Genomic DNA, 24,770 nt, shown 5'->3' with positions numbered 1-24,770 from the left:
AATTTGCAATAGCAAATTAGCAGCAGAATCACCAGAAAAGGATAATGCTATTTATTATTTTCATACAAAGGTATAAAAATAACTTACCGTTGCATGTGAGATGGTAAGAATTCCATTTTTAACAGTGCATTTCCTTCTTTGCCATACCTTCCTTAACCTACATAAGAATATCATATCAAGTTTAGTAAACAGGTGTGACTTCAAAACATGTTAATATCATTATCATTTTGAGACTATTAGCTTTACCAAACAGATGCAGTAAAAAATTTTACTGAATGCTTCACCAAAAGAAACTTAAGAGATTTGTGACAGATTTTAATCACCTTTTAGAGATTATAAAGACAAAAGCTTTCTTTTAACTATGACTATTTTTTATGCTTGTCATGCTTTTTACACTTGCTATATTAAACTCAGTTCCATGTTCAGGATTGAACTTTGGAACTCACAAGTCCTTGTGGTACATGCACCAGGAGAATATGCCTGAAGTAACCACAGTAGAAAACTGATTAAAATTAGAGCTTGGACCTAGTAGTAGATTTCATTATTATGTGCTGCCAGAACATACCCATCACTCTTCTTTAAAAGATAACCTTTCTTCTCACTGCCATATTCCTTATTCCCCTGAAGCTGATGCATACTGTACCCTCCTTGCCTGCTCTGTGAATCCTGAAAAAGGGAAACACAACATTAACATTCTCCTGATGTGCACAGTAAACTTTTCTAACTTTGTCTGTTTTATTCTTTCTTCTCTACAACATCACAAATTCATAAAGATTAAAAAAGGAGAACTCCTACTGCATGTTTGACATTCACAGGAGAGCTTGCTTTTGTACCACGTGATCTTGAACTAGATGCATGTTCAAGATTTAATTAATACATTAGGCCTTTGATGCAAATATGCATCTCAAAACAAAGACTTCTTCAATACAGATATTTAATACTGCACAGTCTTATAAGCAAAAAGTAAAAGGCTAAGATAAAATGTCAAAAAGAAAATAATATAGCATGCATATATAAAGGAACATATAAAGAAAGACAAATGCTAATAATCCCTTTACTTTTCAAATTAAAAAAAAAGTTCAATTCATGAGTTTTAGTGAAAGAAGTCAGCTGAAAGAACTTTTGACCTGATCTAGTGAAACAATTAAGTGAAATGGATTAACTTGTTACAAGCACATCAGAAAAAAAAATTCCCCCAAATTCATTAAAACATTGACTTACTCTCCTAGACTTCGATCACGAAAGGCAAAAGCAATAGAGGAAAGAGAAAGCAAATAATTTAAAACAAGAATTATTATTCATTTAAAAAACATGTTCCTTGAACATAAATTTTATAACCCCATTGTTAAAGCCATGTTTTCCCTTTCTAATGACACTAATAGAGAAGGCAAGAATGAATTTTAAGGCATATTGGTGTTTTGTCTTATCCAGTAACAAAATATCATAACAAAATTCCAGGCAACCTGGCATATAGGACATTGGCTTCACAAAACAACTAAGATGACTGCAGGATCAAATTTTAATGTATCTTCTAATCTTGTCAATATTTAAATTGCCTAAAATTATAGTTATATTGTATTCTCCACCACAGGAGCTAATTCTGAATTTCTACTGAGAGAGATCAGGCCCAAAGTGAACTTTTAATTTTGCCAAGTGTATGCAAAAAGCTATAATTAAGGGCACATCAATTTGTTTTTAAATATAACTGTGAAACAATAAAACAATAACCTGTAAAACATTTGACAACATCTCATTAAAAAAAAAAAATCAATCCCAAAAACAAGAATGGGAAGCTCAATTACTCCCTTTTCAATAACCTGTCCACTCTAAGACAGAGTTTCTTACTTCCACAGCCAATACATTCTGAAGATTGTTCCCTCTTGGTTTATCCAGGGTGCTCACAACTGTTTTTCATTTTGTAAAAAGTTGGCCAGAGTGTAGAGAAGTGTTTTGGTAAAGCTGGCAGCTGTGGCTGGAAGCCGCACAAAGGCTCCTGTGAGCTGGGTGCTGCCAGCAGTGCTCACACCACCACAATCTGCAGCTCACTTGTTAAAAGCAAATTTCAAATCCCTACTGGAATTAGGGCCCTGCTGGTATTAGCATAGGAAAGAACATAATGAGATATAGTTCTTGTTGCAAGTAGCATGTGAGATGAAGATTTGGGGAAATAAGTCAAAATCTAAAAAAAAAAAAACTGACAAAACAGACACAAAAATTATTACAAAATTAGCTACAGTTGACTTAATGCTGTTACATTTGCAGCAATAATTAATAGACAAAAATAAGGAAGAGAAGCCTGCATTAAAGACCTGTTTTCTTTTAAAATTTAAACTTTTTTAGGATACAAGCATTTTGCAACATACAAGATCAGATGCTTTACACCATCAAAAGTACACTAGTATTCATTAAAATACTTTTTCCAAAAGCTATAAACCATAATAGTTTTCCAAAATGAGATAATTTTTGCACAAGGTAACAGAATCTGCCCCAACTTGACATGAGGGCAGCACCACAGTGGCCACACAATTTACAATTTGGACAGCAATCACTAGTTTCAATATCCTTCTCTCAGTCAAATAAACTTTTAACTATCAACAGCCAGGGCCTCAATTTTATTATTTCAAACTGTTTCCCTACCAAAGCAATGTTTGGTAGTACTTTTGATTCTTGACAAATCCACTGGAGAAAATCTCATTCATTTCATGTACTTCAATAATTCCATTAATCCATCAATTTTCCAGCTATGAGATTATAATGCACTAATATAAGTGGAAAATGTATACTTAATCATAATCCACCAGGCCATCTGCCACAATAATAAAGTCCAGCTTTATGTACTTGAAGATTTGGATGTACACAGAGATGGAGGCTGACTGGTGAAAACTCAGGCCATGTCAGGCTTTGCTGTCTCTTAACCAAGGAGTAATGAATGCTGACATGCTCCTTCAGGATTAAACACTGAATACCTAAATAACACATTGTTCTATCAAGCTCCTCAATTTCTGCCAGCATCATTACACTCTGACTCATGTCCTGTAGCAGAATCTCATGACTGAAAGTCCTCATGTTGATTTTGAAAGAGAAACTTGAACACCAGTGTGATCACACAGTTATTTTATCAAAAAAGCAGATTCTTTCATTACAGCATTTCTCTATCTCTCTCCTGTGATTTGCTTGGATATCTGAGAATCACAATACTGCCCCTTTTTCTTCTAAGATACAAATTCAATTCTCTTCAAAACAAACATTTTTATATTTATAACTTCATATACATATATGATACATATATAAACACACAGAGACTTTTTCTAGAGTCCTAGAATTTGTCCACACTGTAAATAATTACAGTGAGAACAGTTGCACAGTATATTTTGATGATACCTGTGAAGTTACTTTATTTCAACATGTATTCAAGTTTCAAAATTTGACTTCACTTTTATATTTGACTTTACTTTTATATTTTACAGAAGGAAGGCCTTGTAAAATCATGGCTCAGGACTGCTACTTCAGTTAAGTAGAAAAATACTAGGGGAAAGATACTCAGCTGAATTAGGGGTAGAACAAGGAGCCATGTAACCACCATGTGGCTCACATAGTGGTGTATGTGGTTGGTTGAATTATGTTTGTTATGATTTAAAACTGTCTAACTGATAATGGGATGAACTGCTTAGAAAAGGCCTGGTGTTTGCAATACAGCAGAGCCCCCTGTGCCCCTGCCTGGGGACTCTGCATCACTACAGACCCTCACCCACAGCTCACCCACAAGGTTTCTTTCCACTAAAACACAGTATTTTTACTAAACATCCAGGAAATAGATAACTAAAAATCCAAACATTATATTTCACCTGTTACTCTCCCTCATAATAATCTATGAACAATTTTGAAACTTGACTTGTCTGGACTGTAGCATATGCAGCCATGAATGCACAATACATTTCTGAAGAACATCCACCCATTTGTCCTACTTTATTTCCAAGAACTGGCTACTTGTCAAGAAGTATGAACTCAACAACACATGCAGCATCCAGGAGAGGAGAAGATGTTTTTCTTTGCTTCCCAAATAATCAGTTTGTGAAAGAAAAGGCACATGAGAGGAGAGCAAGTCTTGTTGCTCTGCATGTTGGGAATCAATTCCTGATGGATAATGAGCAGGAATTATGTTCAGATTGATTTAGATAATGGGGAGATGACTAATGTAATGCCTGTATACAGATGGAAGGGAAAAAAAATCCCAAACCAAGAATGAGGAAAGACTGTAAGGTAAGAGATAAGGGAAAACTGAGCACTAGAAAGAGATGGCAGCTTTTACAGTAAATTGGGATCTATTCAAAGGTGCTCTGTGGTACTCCTGTCAGCATTTGTGCCATGAAAGAAAGCTTTAAAATCATGCAGAGTGTGTTGTAAGGCTGTGTTGTTCTTCAGAATGATGGGATTAGAGATGCAGGAAGAGGAGCAGCCTCCTGGCCAAGGTTTGTCTGCTATGTGATGTACAATTATGTCATGTAAGTACATGTAAGCAAACATTCAGTCACAGCACTCTAAGGAATGACTCGTCCATCATTCCTTATTAAATGTGATTCCACATTAGTTAATTTCTTAGCTTCAAGCCACATATATACACACAGTGGCCATAATCACAATGGGCTATCTATAAAACTATGTGACAGCCCATGAAAGTACTTGCCTCAGTCACTAGAGTCCTATTTTTAAAAAGTTTCAGAAGCATTCCAGGAAAGTAAAAATTTTTTAGCTTCACACCACAGAAAGGACATTAATGACAACTACTTGGAAGAGTATATTTATTGTTACATACATTGGAAAATCAGGGCAGCTTTTGAACAGAGGGGTTGTGTACAAAAATTTCCTGGAGCTCCCTGGAAGAATCAGTAAGTAAATGATGACTGATGCAGTGTACCTGACTTTCAATGGGCACTTATATTTCCTTATGAAAGGGAAAGAATTACATTGCCACAGGATGAAAGGAAATGTCCTCAGATAAGAGAACAGGTTAAAAACAGGAAACTGCCAAATGAGTTTCACAGAAAGATGTGCCAGAACTCACTGTGTCTAACACAAACAATATGGAAAAGGGTGAAGAGTAAACTGTCAAATTTTGTTAGATGCTATTAAATTATTCAGGATACTCAAGAAACGCTGACTGAAGAATTTCTCAGGAACTCAGCCACAGGGAGTAGCTTGACAACAGATGACAAGTGAAGATCAGCATATAAAAATGCCAAGTGATGTAGAGGGGAAAAATAAGATACTGTGAGCTCACCATGAAGATTCAGAAACAGGATGATAAGGTTGGCTATAGCTTTACAAATGATTAAACTTACACACCTCCTCTGGCCAAAAAGCAAGTCAATGTAAGGTTTTATATGGAAAAATTAAAAAAAAAGAAAAAAGATCAAAAGATATCTAGTGAGCATATCATCAATTCACACATGCTCAGATACTTAACAGGGTATGCAGATCTAAAAGTTCAAAACAAATCAAAGGGGAAAGATTTTTCTACACAACATGCAGCCATGGTGGGAAAGGCACAGCTGTAACATAAGCTGATGGTTTACACTTCTTCAAAAAGCAACTGCACAAGTTCTAAGACTTCCAAGCCAGTCAAGCCAATGGGAGGGTATTCTGGGGAAGCATTCTACTCTCAGCACAAGAAACTTGGCTGACTCAGTGGCCTGGTTGTAAATCATGTTTTTATATATGATATTAGCAATACTGTTGAACATATATTTGGATGATCACATAAATTCAGCAGAATGGCATTTGTCTAATGTTTAGTTATAATTCATATTTAATAATAGACACCTGGCAAATATGAATGTCCTATATATCTAGAAGAAAACTGAACAGAGGGTAAGCAAACTTCTCCTGAATACCCTTCCAATAGCCACTGTCACCATGGGATAGTCAGTATTTCTCTCAGGCACTACAATTTTGAAAAATCACAGTATTATCTCAGGTAAAAGCTGTGATGTGTGTTATTATGCTATCTCCTAGTCCAAGAAATATTCCAGAACATCTGCAATGGACATTACATGTGCTTCCCTCCACTTTTGCAGAGGATACCAGATACCAGTACATTTGATGATGAATTTTACATTTTAACCACCTGTCTCAGTCCCTGCTGTCTGAATAGCAAACACATTTTCTTCCTTACTATATACTATTAGCAAAAGGAGTTTGGAAGGGAGAACAATAGCACAAAGTCAATGTGAGTTAGCAGTTGAACTCTAATGTGAAAACCACAGGTAAAGGCAATTCTCTGGTTCTCATTCTGCCTTGGGATCACCTGGGTAGGAAAATCCTGAATACAACTGGCTGGAGGAGAGCAGAACACAAGATGGAAGTGTGCAACACTTCTCTTCATTTTTTCCCCTGAATAGTCATTCCTTATTGTCAAGGACAGGATGCTGGGGTAGATGAAGCATTTATCTGACCCATTTTAAGAAAGTAAATTTTAAAAAAAGAGTAATTTCTTTTCATACATAAATGGAAACAGAAAATGCATGTAAAAACATTGTTGATATGCAGTTGAACATTGTAAATATTAGTTTTGCCATAATGTTCAAAATCCAACTCTTTCAAGCCAATGACTACACAAATTTAACATTAAACCAATTTCTGAATATAAAATCTACAAACTTACATTATAACATATCTAAATTATTTACCTCCTTCTGATCAAGCTGCAGAGAAGATTTTATCAAATCTCGAAGAGCTGTAAGCTGTTTCTTTTCTTCATCTTGTGTCTGCTTTATCTATAGAAAGAGATTGCCATTATATGTTTGATGGATGCAACTTTAATTTTAATGTTTTATGCATTTCAATATACCATTTCAGCTGTCCTGAACAACTAGCTCAATTATTTTGTGTTTTTTGTAATAGTTGAGTTTATTTTCATGGACCAGTCCATTCTTATATCTTCACCTTCTATGCATTTACTGCTTGAAAAGCAATTTAAAATTAATGTACAACTTGACATGTAGTTTGTTATTGTAATGGCTTGCTATATCTAATACAATTAAATTATCCTCTGAAATATTAAAATAACTCCAAGAAATTTGTCAGATTACTTAAGGAATGAAAGTGCAGTTTAATTTAGCAACAAATGACAATAGCAAAAGGGATTACTGTAATTCTGATTACAGAATGGAAAAACACTTGGGTGGCAAGTGATCTTTGATTCCATGATATTACTTTTCTCCAATGAACATCACAGATTAATTAATTTTAAAAACTTGGTATTATCATTAAGCAGTTTGTTTTTTAAAAGTGAAAATGGCACTAAAATTAATGTTAATAACATAAGCTGATTCCAATAATCACACTTAAAAAGTAGTTTTATCTTAATGTATGATTGAATTAGTAGTAGAATGAAAGCTACTTTGACTAATAGCTCTAAAAACTAAATATGTAGTTTAACAGTCAAGATGTCTTCATCTAGCTATGTTTCAAGTAACAAACTTCATTTATAAGATGCAAATGAAATACAGATCCTTATAGTTATATTTAAAATGTACTTATATTAAAAAAAAATCATTTTCAGATGTAAAGCTAAGTGTAAGTAAACTTACATTATATAAGTCAGCAGCCAACTTTTCAATATATTGTTTAAGTTTATCAGCTGTTTTCAAGCCATCTTGGAAGAAACTGGAATGAAAAATACCTTTGATTTATCAGGAATTATGGAGAAAAACAGCAAAACCAATAAAACATATCCAGCTTCTTCCATGTCCAAAGAAATTGCTGGCTTTCACAGTGGTTTTAAAATTTACATAAAGTCTAAAAACTAATAATTAGAATAAACAAGGTATTTACAGAAATGCATTCAAGATCAGAGAATAAAATCAATCTTTGTGTGCAACATGCAAGGTTTTCCTTTAGCCTCTTTCTCCATCACTGCCCTGCCCACAAACTCACTCTCACACTCTCCTGGAAGTCTACAGCCCCAGAAGGGGAAGATTCAGACACCAGGCTCTTGGAACCCACATTCTGGGAGTTTTGAGCTTTCTGTGCTTTCTGACACTGACCCCTGGAGAACACTGCTTTTGACATGAGGTCCTGGGGAAGGCTTCCAAATTTGAGTCATGGAGTTAGAGCCTGGGGTGTGTAGTTAAAATAGAGGAATGTAATTTCACATGGTGAAGGGTTTTGAATTTTGGGTTTTTAGGTTTTTTTGGGTGCTGTCTCTTTCTTCTTCCTTCTTCATGTTCTCAGCTAGTAGTTTTTGGTTAGATAGTTAGTGCTGCACTGGAGGTCACAGAAGTTTGGTTATTGGATCAAAAGTATAAATAATATAGGTGTTAGTTCTTTATTGGACTGTTCAGCTTTAAAAGAACTTGTAACTAGCTAGGCTCAGCTCCACTGTGCTCACTTTTAGCTGGTAGTTAGTGTTGCAGAACTCTCTGTACTTTAGGTAAGATTTAATAAACCACCAAGTCCAAACATGAGAAATTAATCTCCTTCATATTTTTAATCCTGACTCTGAGTGAAGACAGAAGAAAATGAAGAGAAGCCACTAATTAGGAGGTGCAGCAAACCCATTTACACCTGGCAAAGCCCTGATACTTTCAAACAAATGGAAACAAAATCTTGTGCAAACAAGAAAATTGTACCTAAAGCTTAAAGCATTGCAGCACTTACTTGCATTGTGCATGGTAGTATTTAATAAGGTTCTGCAGAAGGTCCACACCCTTTTTTGTCTTGATTTCATTAACCTTAATAAGATACTGTATAGACAATGGAAAACACGTTGACAAACATGGAACACAAGCTTCAACAGTTTTCAAACAATAAAACATCATTTGCTCAATGAATTAAATTATCTGTTTAACTTGGGTGCTGACCCATAAAACACCAGTCCATCACTGCTAAACTTTAAAACAGGTAACAGTTTATCTGGGCACTCCATAAAATTTAAACACTCCCAAAACATTAAGCAAATCAAATAAAAAAGTTTCATCCTTTACAATTGTCTGAAGATTTCCCTTTTTAATGCTACTGTAGTCATTACTGAAATATTCTGAAAGTACAATTCTGTACTGCAATTTAAAGTAATCCCCACTAAAATGTAATAAAAAGAACTATTAATATAAAAAATCAGTTTTATGGAAGTAGCATTTATCACTTTATTAGAAATTTTAGACGGCTTCAGAAAGCATATTGGAAGAAAGATATCAAAATACTGCAAAAACCATAAACCTGATAAAATAAGAAATATTTCCACAGTGTAATTTTAGCCCAAGAACCTTCCCACAATAATCTAACAACAAGGAAAAGGAATAAAACAAAAAAAAAACCAAGTTTTGTAAAAGAATTGCTAAAATAATTATTTTTTAATATTGTTGTACTGTGTGATATGAAAATAATTTCCTCCCTCCACCCCCAAGCGACAAAGATTTCACCACCTTCAAGCAAGACCCACAAAGTCAGTTAATAATAAGTTATGGTGTTGCAATTAAAAACTGAAATTTGTTTCTTACTTCACACATCTGTAGCTGAAACAGCCTCCTCTCCTTCTCCATTTCCTCTGCTATCTCAGCTCCTGTTATCTCAGTTCTTATCATCCCGTGCTGTTTTGCATGTTCTCTTTTCTCCTTTTCAATCTTTGTACTGAAATTTTAATTGGAAAACATTTTAGAGAATTCTTTCCACTAAAATGTGATCTATCATTATTTAGGGAAAAAGTAATAATTAAGAAATATCAAAGAAGACATTTTGAAGATTAGCTCCTCTGCCAAATCCTCTATATTTTAAGTCTCCAGATGTGATTGAGCCATGAAACTGCCCTTACTTCATCTCTGTTCTCTAGATTGTGTGTTACTTGGGGAAAACAATAAATAATATCTTAAAAATAACAATACTAATAATGTCAATATTACTAATAATAATTTTAAAAATCCCAGCACCACAAAAAAAAAAAGCCAAGGGGGAGCCAAATACTTACAATTTGGTCTCATAATCTTTCCAGGCTTTGTCAAAAGGCTTTTTGAGGTCCTTAGGAAATAGAAAATTGTCTTAGAACATTTTTCTTTGTAGTTATCCAGTAATTAATAGCAACAAAAATATTGTTTTCTTCATAAATTTTCAGACAGCAGTTGGGAATAAAATTGGGGTTTAATCTTGTAAAGTATTGCTTTCCTGGGCACACTAACACAGCAATTCACAATGAAGTTTTCAAGATTTCACTAAGTCACAGCAAATTTACTCTTTATACTAAATACAGAATATTAATAAATACCAACATAAGAAACACTCTCATGAATGAAAGAAAAACACAGAAACACTCATGACTGAAAGGAAAATACTCTCTAGATAGATGAACATGAAACAAAAATTTAGTTTGCAACACTTACCCCTTTAACACCTTTCAAGTCCCCTTTCAAGAGAGAATCCAAAGTGAAAATAACATTGTGGCTTAAACCCTGGAGCTAAAAAACAAAAACATTATCATTCAAAAGCATTTATTATGATCTTATGAAACTACTGTTAACAAGCTTTAGGACTTCACTAATCCAGCTACAATCACCTCAAATTTCTAAATCCATAGTAAATTAAAGTCTGGGAAGAATTCATAAATATTTGCATGAAACATATAAATTATAATTAATGTTTACTTTAACAAGGTGACATAAACCCAGACTTTTACAAATAGCACATAAGCAAAGTTCTGAAAGTACTTCAAGGCAATATTTATTCTCTTGAAGCAAACATTTGGGTAGAAATTTGGTTACAGCCTCCTGATTTAGAAGGACCTGCTGTGCCACAGGCAGGGAGCTCACAAAGCATGTGTTAATTCAATTATGAACAGAAGGAATGAACTGGGGCACCAACTCTGAATATTGCCCCCTTTTTGGGAATGTTGCTCCTTTCCTTGCCCATTGTGTAGATCTGACATCTCCTTAAACTCTCCTGAGTTTAAATTTCACCCCACTAAGTTCATGCCTAATTATCAACAAGAATATCCAAACAACCACTCAAACAGGTTCTCCAGATCTAGTGTTCTATTCAAACTCCTCATATACACTGTAGCCTGTTTTTCATTTTTCCAGGTGTATCTATTAAGGATAAGCAACTCAAACCATTAATTTTTTTGGGTTAAAATGACTGAACAGTAGCCAGTGAGTATGTCATCTATAGGAAAAACAAAAAACAAAAAAACCAAAGCTAAATAGCACTATGTAACTCCAATACAGTAAGGATTTGGAATAATTTATTATATCATTGAAGACTTGATAAAACAGTAGCCCAAATGAACTGGAAATAATCTGATAAAACAAAACAGTCTCATGTACAGAACAAAATAAAGGGTAAAAACCCTTAACACATGGAAACACATATGAGAATCCAGTGAGGGTTGAGAACAAAAGATAATTTGCCTGCAAAGATTAGCTGAGGACATTTACAGGAAAGAGGCAAACAGGTTTTAAATACTTAGAAAAAGGCAAGAACCATGCAAATTTTCCAAAGAAACAATCTGCAAGTGCTACAAATATTCTGCCAAAACCTCATCTAGATCAATATAAAGATAATGACACACTCATTTTCATACACATAGGTCATTATACATCTTTTGAATGCACTATTATAATGAATTACTGCATAAAGAACAAAACCTGAAATGACCAAAGAGGTAGAAGTAAAAAACCACAGAAACTGATTCTGGTGGGAGACTCAGAGTTTGCTGAAAACATAGACCAGGACTGGAAATGGCTAATCCCAATGTTTTACCTTTACAAAATCTCCCTGAAGGGTCACTGTGTGTCCTTCTTTTAAGATAATATTAATAACAATTATTCAACAACTTAGCTATTATATTCACAGATTTTGTTTCAGACATTATATTTAATGATAGCATCAACAGCTAATGGTGAAAACTGCACAGCAACTTATTTAGCCTTGTTAAAATAATTAATGGACATGCTTTTATTCTTGCCCTTTTTTGCTGAGCAATCATTTCAAAATTATACTTCCCAAAAGTTGTATATGCAATAAAAGTTGCTGGTTTTAATTCATAGTAAGTGAAAATCACTCTAAAAGTAGTCACTCCATAATTGATGAAGAGGAAAATAAGTTATTTTGTAGCCTCCTTCTCATGATCTATCCATAATATCATAATTAATATGAAAATTTAAATGAATCATAATTGAAGTTCAAAGAGTGAACAAAAAGGATTCAGATTTGCGAAGCATTTTTTTATTGCCTAGTGTGTAGTTCTAGTCCTCATTCATCTTTATATCTTTGAAGATCATTCATTATTTTATCGTATCTTTATTAAATAAGGCAACCATGTATTCTAGGTTAACAAAAAGAACAACAACAACCAACCCAAACCTATTATCCTGCCATTACCCTTAATAACTCCTGCCATTTTTCAAATTAATTTTATCAACATAAGACTCAGGACCTACTTTGGGGCTTTATCAGTGACACAACAGAGCCCTCCTCCCAACTGCTCTTTCAATGGACCTCAACTCCTATTTTGATATAGGCATCTTTTTTTTTTTTAATTTTCTTTCAGTGTAATCTTATTAAAGAGAATTATGCTTAAGTACAACAAAGCAGAATTTTCTACCTCAGGGAAAAAAAAAAGGAGAAAAGAAATGGTTTTAAAATGCTGAGGCAACTGTAAAATCAGTTTGTTGTCTATTTCAGAGTGCTGAATGAAGCAAATTAGTGAACACTATTTTGAATCTAGTCAACAAGAATTTGGGTAGATAATGCTTCATAATTTAGCTGAAATAGTACAATGTTGTTTTGAATGAGTCTGACTTCTTAAATTAAAAGTGCTTTTTCCTCTAGATCAGCACTAGTTTAAATAAATAAATAAATCCTTACATCCTGTTTGCTACCTGAAATAAGTTAAAAATGTCTGTGGATGCCCTGTTGGGAATGACAAAGTCCAGAAAGCTTGCAAAAAAACTTGACTTCTAGTCCCAAACTGTCCTTAAACTGCACATTAATTCATGTTTTACAATAATTACTTTTAATTGTGTACTAAATTTAAATTTAAAAAGGTCAAAATAACCCAGAGTGACAGAAATCTCTACAGAGGAAAGCAGAAGACTCAGTCTTGGGCAACTGTCAAAGCCAGGGAACTTTGCTACAGGGAGCTTTGGTGTGATCCACAGTAGTCATGGTTGTGCTGGGGACTGTAGGAAGACAAGTCTGTAATATCAAAATGCACACATCAAAAAGCTTGGAAATAAACCCAACTATAAGAAAAATGTAAAACTGAAGCTATGACTTTCTCAATATAACAGCTACAAAGCCCATGAAAAATGATTTCACAAGAAATGTGGCTTCATTACTTTCAGTGTTCCAAGATCTTTGCTATGACTCTAGTTTTATTATGCAGCTTTCAGAAATAAAAGGCCTAAAGGCAAACTTCAAATAAGACAAAAATTAAAAGCACCTTCAAAAACCTCATACATGAGCAATGAATGTTTTCTGTATCACAGGGAGAACAGACTGTTAACACCATTTAAACATGCTCAAATTATTTTTCTCCCAAAATGTGAATGTTTCTCCTTTATTGGCAAAACAAAACAGCCATAACTAATAATATTGTATTTTTGACTAGAAAGACTTCAGGTTAAGGGATGATTTAAAAATTAAAGTCCATGAGGTATATATTACCATCAATCACTTGTGAATGATGACTCAAGGGATGTCTCAACATTATATTTACCTCCTTAACTGCCAATTAACAATCAAACACAGAGTGTGTAATGACACCCTCTAGAGATCCTCTCTGCAGAAACATTGGTTTTGTTTTTGAAAAAAACTGAAAGCATCTTAACAATTGTCCTTAGTCATCATAATCCCACAGTTCTTGTATTAGACTTTGTTTTGAAACAAGTTAAAAGCTAAGAAAGTTTAAAACTTCTCACCAAGTTCTTCAACAGTGTTGATAATTCTTTAGTAAGTGTGGAAAATTTTACAAAAGCTGTTCCAAGATCTGGATTATCCCGACTTAAAAAATTACTTCCAAATTTATCTAGAACTTGTGCATAGTTTTCTTCATTTTGAACGTGATCTGCAAAGAAAAACCAAAAGTCAGATTTTTTTGCAAGCAGTTAATTATAATTTTAAGCTTATTGCAACTTAACAAACTTAGAAACAGTACTTTGAGAAAAAACACAAGTCAACACATTTACTGAAAATCAAAGTAATTTTACGATTAAAAAGAACTATTTAGCAATAGGCACATAAATGCTTTTTAAATCAGCAAATTGAAGTTGTAATACAGCAATGAAAAACAAAAATCTGTAGATACTGGCAGAATAATAAGATCAATAATACATCAGTGAAACAATATAAGCTTGCTTTTTAAATAACATTGGAATTTATAGCTGTTCACTACAGGATAGAGGAACTGCCCACTTCTATGCACACTTGAACTTTTCTTTTGAAATGCTGGACATTTTTGCAGAACAAAAAAGTCAAAAGTATCAGATATAAAAGTAAGGAGAGCAAGTCTGAATCTGGCAGTAAATTCAAAAGAAGAAACATCTTTCAAAGGTTCTCTTTTTGCCTGCTTTGTACACTGAGTTATCCCAGATAACAGAATGTGCATTAGTAGCAGCCAAAGACTCATTCCAATAGATTTAATAACAAACTGCACATACAGAGAGGTCAGACCCAAAACAATGCAGCCAAAGCCAGTGAAAATGAGAAAAAACCTTGACTCAAGAATGAATTAGAAACTGTTGCATCTGAAATGTCTTTCCTGTTTCTATTTGGTTTCCTTTCTGGCATGTGTTTGCATAATTTTTGTTACTTCAATTTTAGTATCTTTAAATAAAGAATTTACCTCCACAGCCCTTTGGAAAAGACTTAATCACCTTTATCTCTCTTAGAGCATATTACTGGTATTAATTAAATCAATATTTCAATTGGATCTCCTAGCCTTACTATGTGAGCTTTTTTTTCCAAACCACAAAGACAAAACCACAGAGCTACAGCACAAGTTCTGTGCAATGAAAAGGCAGAAGGGAAAGAGAGAACAGTTGCCAGTAGGTACCATGGGAATTTTCCCTCCCAAAAATCCCCAAGTTGTTTGTTTTTTTTTATTTTATTCAAGTCGTGATATTGCCTGAGAGCATCTGAATTGCAAATTATGGCTCAAAAGACAGAAGAAAAGGAAAAAAGGCATAAGTTTCAAACAAGTCTCATGAATAATGTCTCACAATGCACAAATCTATTTGGACATTAACACACAGCTAATGAAGAGTTAAGCAATTAACTCTGCTGAGGTACTGCTGATACTCAAATAGTGCACCAAACCTCCAATAAAAAAATTGTTAAACCTACTAAAAAAAAGTACAATTCTTATTTACCTATACCAAGTCCCAAAGCTCACACATCACACCAGTCACATTCTAAAAATCAGACATTAATACAGAGAGTTTCAAGAAGCCAAACATTTAATCATATGTTAATACAGAGTTGCAATTCAAGCTGTATGTTTTGAAGAAAATTTTTTCAAAAGCATACACTTTTAACCAAATATCTTAGCACTGAACTCAAGGAAACTGCTACATAACAATAAAATATGCATTTTGTTTTGATGTGAAAGACTTTATCTATGAAGGAGCTTTAGCTTATGCAGCCCTGAGTGAGCAAAGATCAAGCACACCCAGCTGTGCTGAAGGAAACAAAAGGATAATGGAAGGTGGGAAAGAGCCCTGCTAGAACATGGAATCCCTGTCCTTGCTTGTGAAGCACTTTTCATACAGTATTTCCCAGCAGTTTGATTTTAAGCACTGTGTTGTTTCATAGAGCATTTTAAAAAATGATTTCATAAAGAAAGTGAAAAGAGCTGAAGAAGCTTGTTTCCTTTATCTGTGGAAGGGCAAAAGAAATTCCCAGTCAGAAATAGGAAGCAGGAAGCAGATCATGGTCCTAGAACAATATAAAGGAAATTCTCAAGAATCCCAGATTGCAAATCACCTAAATCTAAAAAAGAAGTTTTGATGGTGAAATAAAAGGAATACTCCTGTAATTACTTCTGTAATTGCCACACAGGCACACAAAATGTAAGTAGTCTATAAGAATAAGAAATTTTCAATTTCTATACAATTATCAATGCAATTCTTGCAAAAAAAAAGATTAAATATTTTCTATTGGAGAGGTAATTCCCTACTCAACCTTAAATGCACAGAGCTGAACAATTAGATCTGCAATGTAGAGTACACTAAAATACAGAATGTGAAACCTGACATGCTTAGAGCAAAGAACATCCTCTAACCTCACATGCAAATTCAGAAATTACTTCCTAATGTCCTAATAGAAATTCCTTTGCAAACAGAAAGCTGTAATAGACACGACAATATTGACTTTCTTAGATACAAATCCTCACACAGGACTTTAATAACCCTGAGACAGGATCACTGACAGCAGCACGCACAGGGAATGAGATTTGTCTTCCAGAACTGAATCATGATTTTTCAATACTGTAAGCAATGCTCAGCACTGATGAAAATAGAACAGCTTCCCCAGGCAGACATCCTGCTCCTTCAGCAGCTCACTGAGGTGTGCCACAATCATGGAAAACTGAGGAAGGGCTCTGCACCCACTGACAAACACAGCTCCATTCTAAGGGGTCTCACCCATCATTCCCTTCCCAGGGGGATCTGGCAAGGCCAGCAGCACCTGAGCCCGTGCTGAGAACCCCCCTGGAATACAGCAGATGTGCTATAAAGCAGCACCCTGCCTGCATACAGCTGTGCTATTTTCTGAACTGAAAGCTGTGCATCTCCTCCACACCTTCAACTCTGGGCAACATTCAGCACAGAATTCCCTTTGGTCTGAGAAAAGCCTCGCAGCCCCCAGTGCACAGTGACATTGGGACATCCCTGACATCTGAGCTCTAATGTGCACACTGAGGAAATGTGCAGAGTCAAAGGAAATAACAGAACTCCTCTGGAGATGCAGATCCAGGCAGCTGAGGAAGGAAAGGCAGCACAGCAGCTCTGCAGCAGCCTTTGCTGCACTGCCAGCAGCAGGGAGCACACTCTGAGCTCTGTAAGGCACAGCCTGAAGGCTGAATCCCACCTTGCACTGCATTCCCAGGCAGCCACCTGCAGTGACTTTGTGGGAAACTCTTCCCAGGATGAACACAAAATACTTAAATGAGACTCCCAGAATTTACTCTTTCACTGGAACCCACAGAATTCATTAACTACTATGTTTATTTCCCACTCAAAAATCATCAGAATTTCAGCCCCTGAGCCTAGTGAGATTCCACTTGTGCATATTAAGTAAGAAGCACAAATACTGTGAAGAGCCTGTATATGCTGGACCCACAAAACACATCACTGAAATAAAATCCTTAAAGTTTCCTTCCTCTACAAAAGTTTTGTTCAGATATCTTACCCTGCAAACACTGAAGAACACAGCACAAAAATATTAAATAGTTTACAGGAGAAAAACACTCTTTTGTCATTGATTATGCCCAAAGCAACCTAAAGAATGTCTAAATTAATGAGAATTAATTCTGCATATGTGGTTAAGTCAACAAAAGTAAACATCATGTTTCAGAATTTCAATCAATTTTAAACTACTTTTAAGTTTCACTTCTAAAACAGCTTTGTTCCATGGAGAGCCAGGGGAAAAATAACCAAGGTCAGAGCCAAGACACATTTATGAATGAAAGATGACTCAGAAAGGCTTTAGAAAAGCAAGAAAGCTGGCAAGGTTAAAAAGGATAGCAGAAATTACTTGAAATAAAATAAAAAAAAAAATAAAAAAAAAAAAGAAACGAAACAAAAGCCTTTCACGAAGCTGAAATATAATGAAAAAAATAATAGAAAAAATTATTTGATCACCATACAATTGTCTGAACTTGATAACAATAACACTTTCTGGAATGAGATTGTTCAAGGGAAAAGTAATAAAAGCCTCTTTCCAGACTTCAGAGCAAGAAACATCTCACTGAGTCTGCAAGGTTCTCTCGATCATCACAGTCTAAGAGCACTGAGAGATAACCCAGCCCAGAAAAGGAAATTACTTCTTTTTGCACCTCTGCTCATCACTGACATGCTTGAAGAAGTTCTCATGGAAGATTTTTTTTTTCCCCTCTGCTTCAGAGGATTTACAGCAAATCTAACAGTAGAGTCTTAATATCTGATAACATGAGCAATGGCAAGTCACTTAGATCCATGTACAGAAGAATAAAATAGGCAAACCTATTAGCCTCTTATTTATACCAGTCTCAAAACTACAGATAGAATGAAAAGCAAATATAAGAACTATTTTTAGTAAGCTCCAGAGAGAACTGAGAATGCAAGCATGCACCAGCAGCAATATTGCTTATATATTCCCCAGGCTATTTGTAGGAACTACAGTGCAGAACAGACTTGGTAGATGTGGATGGATACAAAATTCTGAACAATAAATGCAGGTTTTATTAAAAAAAAAATTACATCAAAAAACTTCCACCTCCAGGAGATCAACAAGCATATAGGGAAAGGAAGTCCACATTAAATTATTGATTTTGCAAGAAGTCCTCTCCCTCACAAAAACACTGAAAGGAACTAAGCAGACTAAAAGGGATGAGCCTCACAAGGAGAAAAGATGGCAGAAAAAGTGGAGGAAAGAATAAATTGTTAATGTTTTAACCAGAGGGAGATTACCTGTGAACTGGAACTCTCCAGATACACCCACTACTTGTACAGTCTACAGCAAGAGGCATTTCTCAAACTAGAGGAATCTCATGTTTAATGGTCAATGCATGGATGTGTGCATGAGGGGCAGTGCAGCACAGAAGGGAAAACACTCCAAACTTCCAGGAAATTATTGCATTACCAGACATTACAAGGAAAGGTTCTGGAGCTCTATCACCTTGACATTCAGTACCAAGCAAAACAAAGCTGCACATCAGAAATTATGAAGAAACAGAGTATGCAATAGAGCAATATCAAAATATTGCCATGGTGGGCTTAAACCTTTAATATTGTGTGCAGTTCCTGTCCCTGTTGTCCAAAATTCACTCCTCCTCTTTCCTGTTTTAGAAAACTAAGTCTATACTGCCATTTTGGAGCAAGAAAGAAAGTGAGGATGATAAAATGTGATGGTTTCTGTAAAAAACAACCAAAAACCCCCTCAAAACCCCCTAGAACTGCTGATTTCAGAAGAGAGATGCTGTGAGTAATAATGGAAACAACTCAAACTTATTTCAAGGGAGAGAATGGTCCACAGAACAAAGTTAGGATTCATTCACCAAAAACTCCTCTGGCTCTACTCTAGTAAGCCTGGGCAAAGCCTCTTACAAATTTTCATGGTGAGAACATGCAAAGCTCCCTCAATTTCATATCAGATGAGTCATTTTGGTAGGACTGAATCCAGGGGCAGGGACAGACTCCTTCTCAGGTGACTTAAGATCTGAAGAACATGAACACACACTGGGAAAATCCACACAGGAGAATTAGATTGATACAGGACTGTGAATGATAAAGATCTACATTAATTCAAATTCCTTGGACAAAATAAGTTGTAGAAGTCCACTAAGAAGTGTCAAACATCAGGATATAATTTCTGACTCAACATAATTCCTGACCTTCATGACAGTGAGCTGAGAAAATGCTAAATAAAATATTAAAATACACTCCATCTTTAAATCATTTTTCTAATTCCTCCAGCATTTGCTGTTGAACACTGTGGGACACCATGTGCACTGCTGATCCATCTCAGTACCTTTGGCCTTGTAGGGATTTTATGTTTTTATTTTTTCATTGTGTAAACTCCTTTGATTATATTTGGGAGTCATCCCAGGGAAGTAATGAAAAAGTGCTATTGAAAAATCTACAGCAAAAATAATTGTGCAATCTGTACTGCTGTTACAATTCAATCCAAATCTTATGGGAAAGGATGTCAGAACAGATTCTCTATTAAGTTCAAGCACACTTGCTATAAGATGGTTCCCAGTTACAGATACAATTGATCATTGAAGTAAACAGCAAGACAGGGAGCAAGTGGTGAGAAAGAGGTGCCTCTTTGGATGAATGAAGAGAATTTTATAAACAGTCCTTTCCCATACTTTCTGAAATGAAAATAGGGAAGGGACATTTCCAAGGGTTTTCTATACTTTTGTGCTGGTTTGTTTTCATTTCCACAGCAGTAGCTCTAAGTGTAAATATGACAAATGGGTGAGGGAAGCACAGGAAGAGCAGAAAGTATTGGGGTGATGTTAAAGCTCTTTGTAAGACCAGAGAACCTTGTGGTTCATAATTCAGTGCTGGAGTGGAGCAAACCAACACACTACAAGGCTCAGCCTTCCTGTAGTGTTCTGTATGAGACACTGCATTGTGTCACAGTCACTATTCAAATGTTATACAGGGAAAAAAAATTAAAAATAAAAAGCAAAAGACCAAACCTACAAAAAAATAAAAAACAAAAACAAACAACCCAAATCCTCCCCAAGAAAACCAAAAACCCAAAAAACAAAAAACACTCAACCCAAACAAAATAAAACCCCAAAAAGCAAACATACAAACATTCCCTCAAAAATCAAAAAAAGAAACAAACCCTCCCCAAAAAAACCCAAACAAACAAAAAACAAACCAAAAAAACCCCAAAACAAGACAAAAAAAAACCCACACCCCACAAAACCAACAGCAACAGCAATAAAAAAACAACCACAAAGAAACAAAAAAAAAAAAACAAAACCCAACAACCTAAAACCACTACAATCAAAATAAACCTAGCTATCGCTTTTGGCAGAGTAGGAATTGGATTACTAAATTGAAAAAAGAATTTCTATTGTCCCTGAATAACTTTCTAACCAGTTCAGCTGGAGTTCTCAAAGGAGATTAGGAAGCACAGGAGTACTAAAAAACCTTCTCCATTCTTGCAAATTAAATATGGTCTTAACTTCTAGCCAACAAACAAAATTCCAATTTTGGGTTCTCAAAATATAGTTAGAGGCTTTCTTTTGAAATAAAAAAATAGCCACATAATACTTCCTTGAACTGATACACCCCAATTCATTTTGCAGCTGTTTTACCTAAATATCAGCAAAATCTATTTTCACCACTGAAGCACAAGAAAATAGCTGATGCAGCAATTTTCCTTGTACAAGGGGGCAAAATGAGTTTGAGTTTTCAGTTTTCATAAGATTTCAAATGTGTAACACATTTTTGGTCTTGATTTTACTAATCCCAGTTTATCAGTCACTGCCTGAACTGACTCCTGCACACAGCTTTTCACTGTAACAGAGCCTATGACAGCAGCATTCTGAAGAGGGAGCCAGAGGATTATGCAGAAAGCTTTCTTGAGCCAAAAGAATTCCTACTAACTTCTTCCTTTGAAGCAAGGACTGTTTAAAGCAAAAATTAAAAAGGTAAAAAAAAAAAAAAAATTTAAATCCAGCTACCCATCTCTACTCCTTTTTAACTGCAGAGCACCCAATCAAAATCACTAACCCACATTCTATTGGTTTTATTCAATGCAACTAATTCATCATTTAGTACTGCCTTATTAACAGGCCTTAACAACAATATTATTTTTATCACAAGACTCAAATGATAGCTATTTATATGTTTCAAAGCACTCAGAACACCTTTAATGTGTTCTACACTCACCATCAGTTTCTCCATCAGTTTTCAAAACTCTGTTTAAGTAAGCACTCTCAAATAGAAAAGCTTTTTGGAATATCTGAATACTTCTCAAAGCATAAAGCTAAATGCAAAAATACTAAATACTATTCTCACTTTATATCAGGTTTCATGGTGTTTTGGGAAAGCATTTATCAACAACTGAAATTACAGCTAATTAAAGCATGGTGTTAGCAAATCAATATCAGTGATTGGCAAATGAGAAGAGTTAAGAAACTGCAAGATATTTTAAAATCCCAGACACTTCCATAAACATAGAAACTAAGAGCATTCAAAATTAGCTCCGTATATGGAAAATATTTGCTAAACTGATTATTATTGTTGGGAAACTGGAACTGGGATTTTCTAAAATCCTGTATTTACACCCAGAAGGTTACTGGAAAGTGCACAGTTCTGTTACCATATCTGCCTTTGGCACAGTTTTTAGAACATAAGAGAAACAGAGGTAGAAGTATTATTGTTATAGCATTTTTAAAACCAAATTTGTATACTGATGTGTTTGATCACCATTTGTTACTGCACTCACACTGATTATCAATTCATATTCTAACCAAATAACCTTCCATCAAAGTAACTATTGCAGTTCCAGTAAAACATCAGCAGTGTCTTCGAGCAAGCAAAACAATTATATAACTATTTTAGGTAAGAAGGGAAACACATAACTTGATTTTAGGTAAGAAGAGAAACACATTATTAAGGCAGAGTACATGTTGACCAAACAAAAGCAAGTAATTATTTTAATTTATTTATTTTTTAAATTTAAGCAAGTTCTAAATCTTGTTTCACTTATAAGTGCTTCCTAAAATTTCAGTTGAGAACGCTTTTTTGTCATTGTTCTAGTTGAAGGTAAATGCTTGAAATACTATAACAGCAGAAAAATTTACCTATGGGATTCCCCTAGAGGCCATTGAGAAGGAATATGAGGGTAAAACAACTGGAGAGCACATTAATCAGAAGTGAAGAAAGAAAATTTTATGTCCAAACACTCCTAAAACAGATAAGCATTTCTTATGCTACATGTTTAAACATGATGAATTGCAAGACATCTCAAACTTGAAATTAAATGCTTTGGTTCTTGTGTAAAACTGAAAACAATGTCTTACCTTGCCCCGAACTATATATTGCTTTCACAGATTTTTTCACCTTCTGTAGTGCAGTTCTGTCTTGATCCAATGCCTACAATAGAAAGAAGTAAACAAATATTTATTTAATTGTCAGAATATACTTTAACAACTAAAAAGAAACCCACAAAATAAGTACTTTCACAGGCTGGAAAAAGCTTCAGGTACACTGATTCAGCCTGTGGGAAGGTCTGGGGTCATTCAACCCCTTCAAGATGAATTAAATGATTGAACTGAAAATGCTCTGACAACAAAGCAGAGCAGCATTGACAGTGCTAGAAGAAAACCACTATTTTAGTTTTTCAAAGGACAAAGCATTTATTCAAACTGCATTATATTTTGGAAAAAAAAAAAAGCAAACAAGCAGATGCTTCTACATCAGCCCTACAGTTTCTTCTACAACTAAATTGCATGTTAACTGTGGTTCTTCACAGTAACAGTGTTTATAAACACAGATTATCACACTAACCACTTGCACCAAATTCTACAACATAACTCAAAGTACAGTTGATGAAACATAGCAAATCAAAATAAAGGATTAATATCTGATTTTGTGCAACATAATGTGACAATAATAATAATAAAATGCAAGTATTCATTTTCAAGATTACATGTTGAAGAATTTCAAATTTTCTGCAATAGTTCCAAAATCTAGTATAAAATATTATTAAGTAATGATGAATTGAGCATTAGATTCCAAATCATACACAGGAACGTTTAAATAGTCTGCTATTTTCCCCCCATTTAGATCACAGGCAATTTCCCATCACCTAGGTAATGTTAGATCAATAATTCCAAGTTTTAATGAAGCTGGTAGTGTTTGCCATTTTATATTCACTTTCAAATCACTGGAGATTGGAGAACTTGAACTCTCAATCCCTGTCAGGACAGCAGAGCAACTGAGCAATGGGAGCTGGTAATGACCACACCATTCATGCTGCAGAGATCCTTGCACAGCCCTGTCATCCCAAAAAGTTTAAATTGTGGAGCTCCTGGGGGTTGGAAGGACAAGGAACAATGTCAGCTACTCCTACTTCCTCCCAGAGGGACATCACCAGCAGTACTGAGTGGAAACAGCCTGTAAGCAGAGCTTCCACTGTCAAAACTGAGATGGTTTGACACTGAAAGCCTCAGAAAACATCACAGCAACTTCCAATACCTGAGCAATGGGGTGCCCAAGACAGCTGGAGAGGGAGTTTCTACAAGGGAATGGAGTGATAAGAGAAGGGAGACTGGCTTGAAAGCAAGAGCAGGCTGAAATTAGATATTAGCTAGAGATTCTACTGTGAGAGGGGTGAGCACTGAGGTTACCCAGAGAAGCTGTGGATGCTCCATCCCTAGAAGTGCTCAAGGCCAGGCTTGATGAGGCTTTGAGCAGCCTGGTCAATTGGAAGGTGTCCTTGCCCATGGCAGGGGTGTAAGAACTACATGATACTCAGTTTTCCTTCCAACCCAAGCCATTCTATGAATCTATAATCAAAGAATATTCCACTGAGCATTAAGCAGCTCCAGAAAACCCCATCAGATGCTCCAGGTCAACTACAGTGTAAAGCACTGGAGATGGTTAAACATGAGGGTACTGCTCATCAGTAAATTCCAAACAAAGAGTGTTCCTGTGTGTGAACACTTACAGTAGGCATCCATACAGAGAGAAACCAATTAATACATAATGATTCTGTTTTGAGTAGCCCAATTTTAACCTTGCAAAACGTTATAGCTGAACAATACATGATAATCTGTAACAAAATAAAATGGAATGTTTCTGTTCCTTGACTGGAAACAACCATTTTCTCAAATCATACAACCACTCCTGTGGCAGCTAAAACTAGAACATTTGGAACCACAAAAGCTGTAAAAATGCCTTCTGAAGCTATTTATCTCTGCTTTGTTTTTTTTTTGTTTTTTTTTTTTTTCCATTTACAGCAGAACAATGGATTAAAACATTAAGAACTGCAAACATCATTATTTCTTTTGCTCCCCACTAAAATAGTGGGTTTGACTTGACTTACATCTTGCC

At 35.1% G+C, this 24,770-nt stretch overlaps 1 protein-coding gene across 4 annotated transcripts in view; it reads right to left on the bottom strand.

The window, feature by feature from the left end:
- The window catches only part of ASAP1 (ArfGAP with SH3 domain, ankyrin repeat and PH domain 1), a 144,305-nt gene that overhangs the window by 47,624 nt on the left and 71,911 nt on the right, over positions 1-24,770 (bottom strand). For all 4 annotated transcript variants that reach the window (XM_079301136.1, XM_079301134.1, XM_079301135.1 and 1 more), the window contains 10 exons: positions 22,736-22,808; positions 13,908-14,053; positions 10,371-10,445; positions 9,962-10,011; positions 9,498-9,627; positions 8,659-8,744; positions 7,590-7,665; positions 6,687-6,773; positions 566-666; positions 88-157 (listed from right to left, as the gene is read on the bottom strand). In XM_079301136.1, the coding sequence (XP_079157262.1) occupies positions 88-157; positions 566-666; positions 6,687-6,773; positions 7,590-7,665; positions 8,659-8,744; positions 9,498-9,627; positions 9,962-10,011; positions 10,371-10,445; positions 13,908-14,053; positions 22,736-22,808 (894 nt within the window). The remainder of the gene's footprint in view (positions 1-87; positions 158-565; positions 667-6,686; positions 6,774-7,589; positions 7,666-8,658; positions 8,745-9,497; positions 9,628-9,961; positions 10,012-10,370; positions 10,446-13,907; positions 14,054-22,735; positions 22,809-24,770) is intronic.

Source organism: Erithacus rubecula, assembly GCF_903797595.1.
Source record: "Erithacus rubecula genome assembly, chromosome: 3".
Lineage (NCBI taxonomy): Eukaryota > Metazoa > Chordata > Aves > Passeriformes > Muscicapidae > Erithacus > Erithacus rubecula.
Note: the sequence above shows the minus strand (reverse complement) of the source record. Positions and strands in the feature narration are given on the sequence as shown.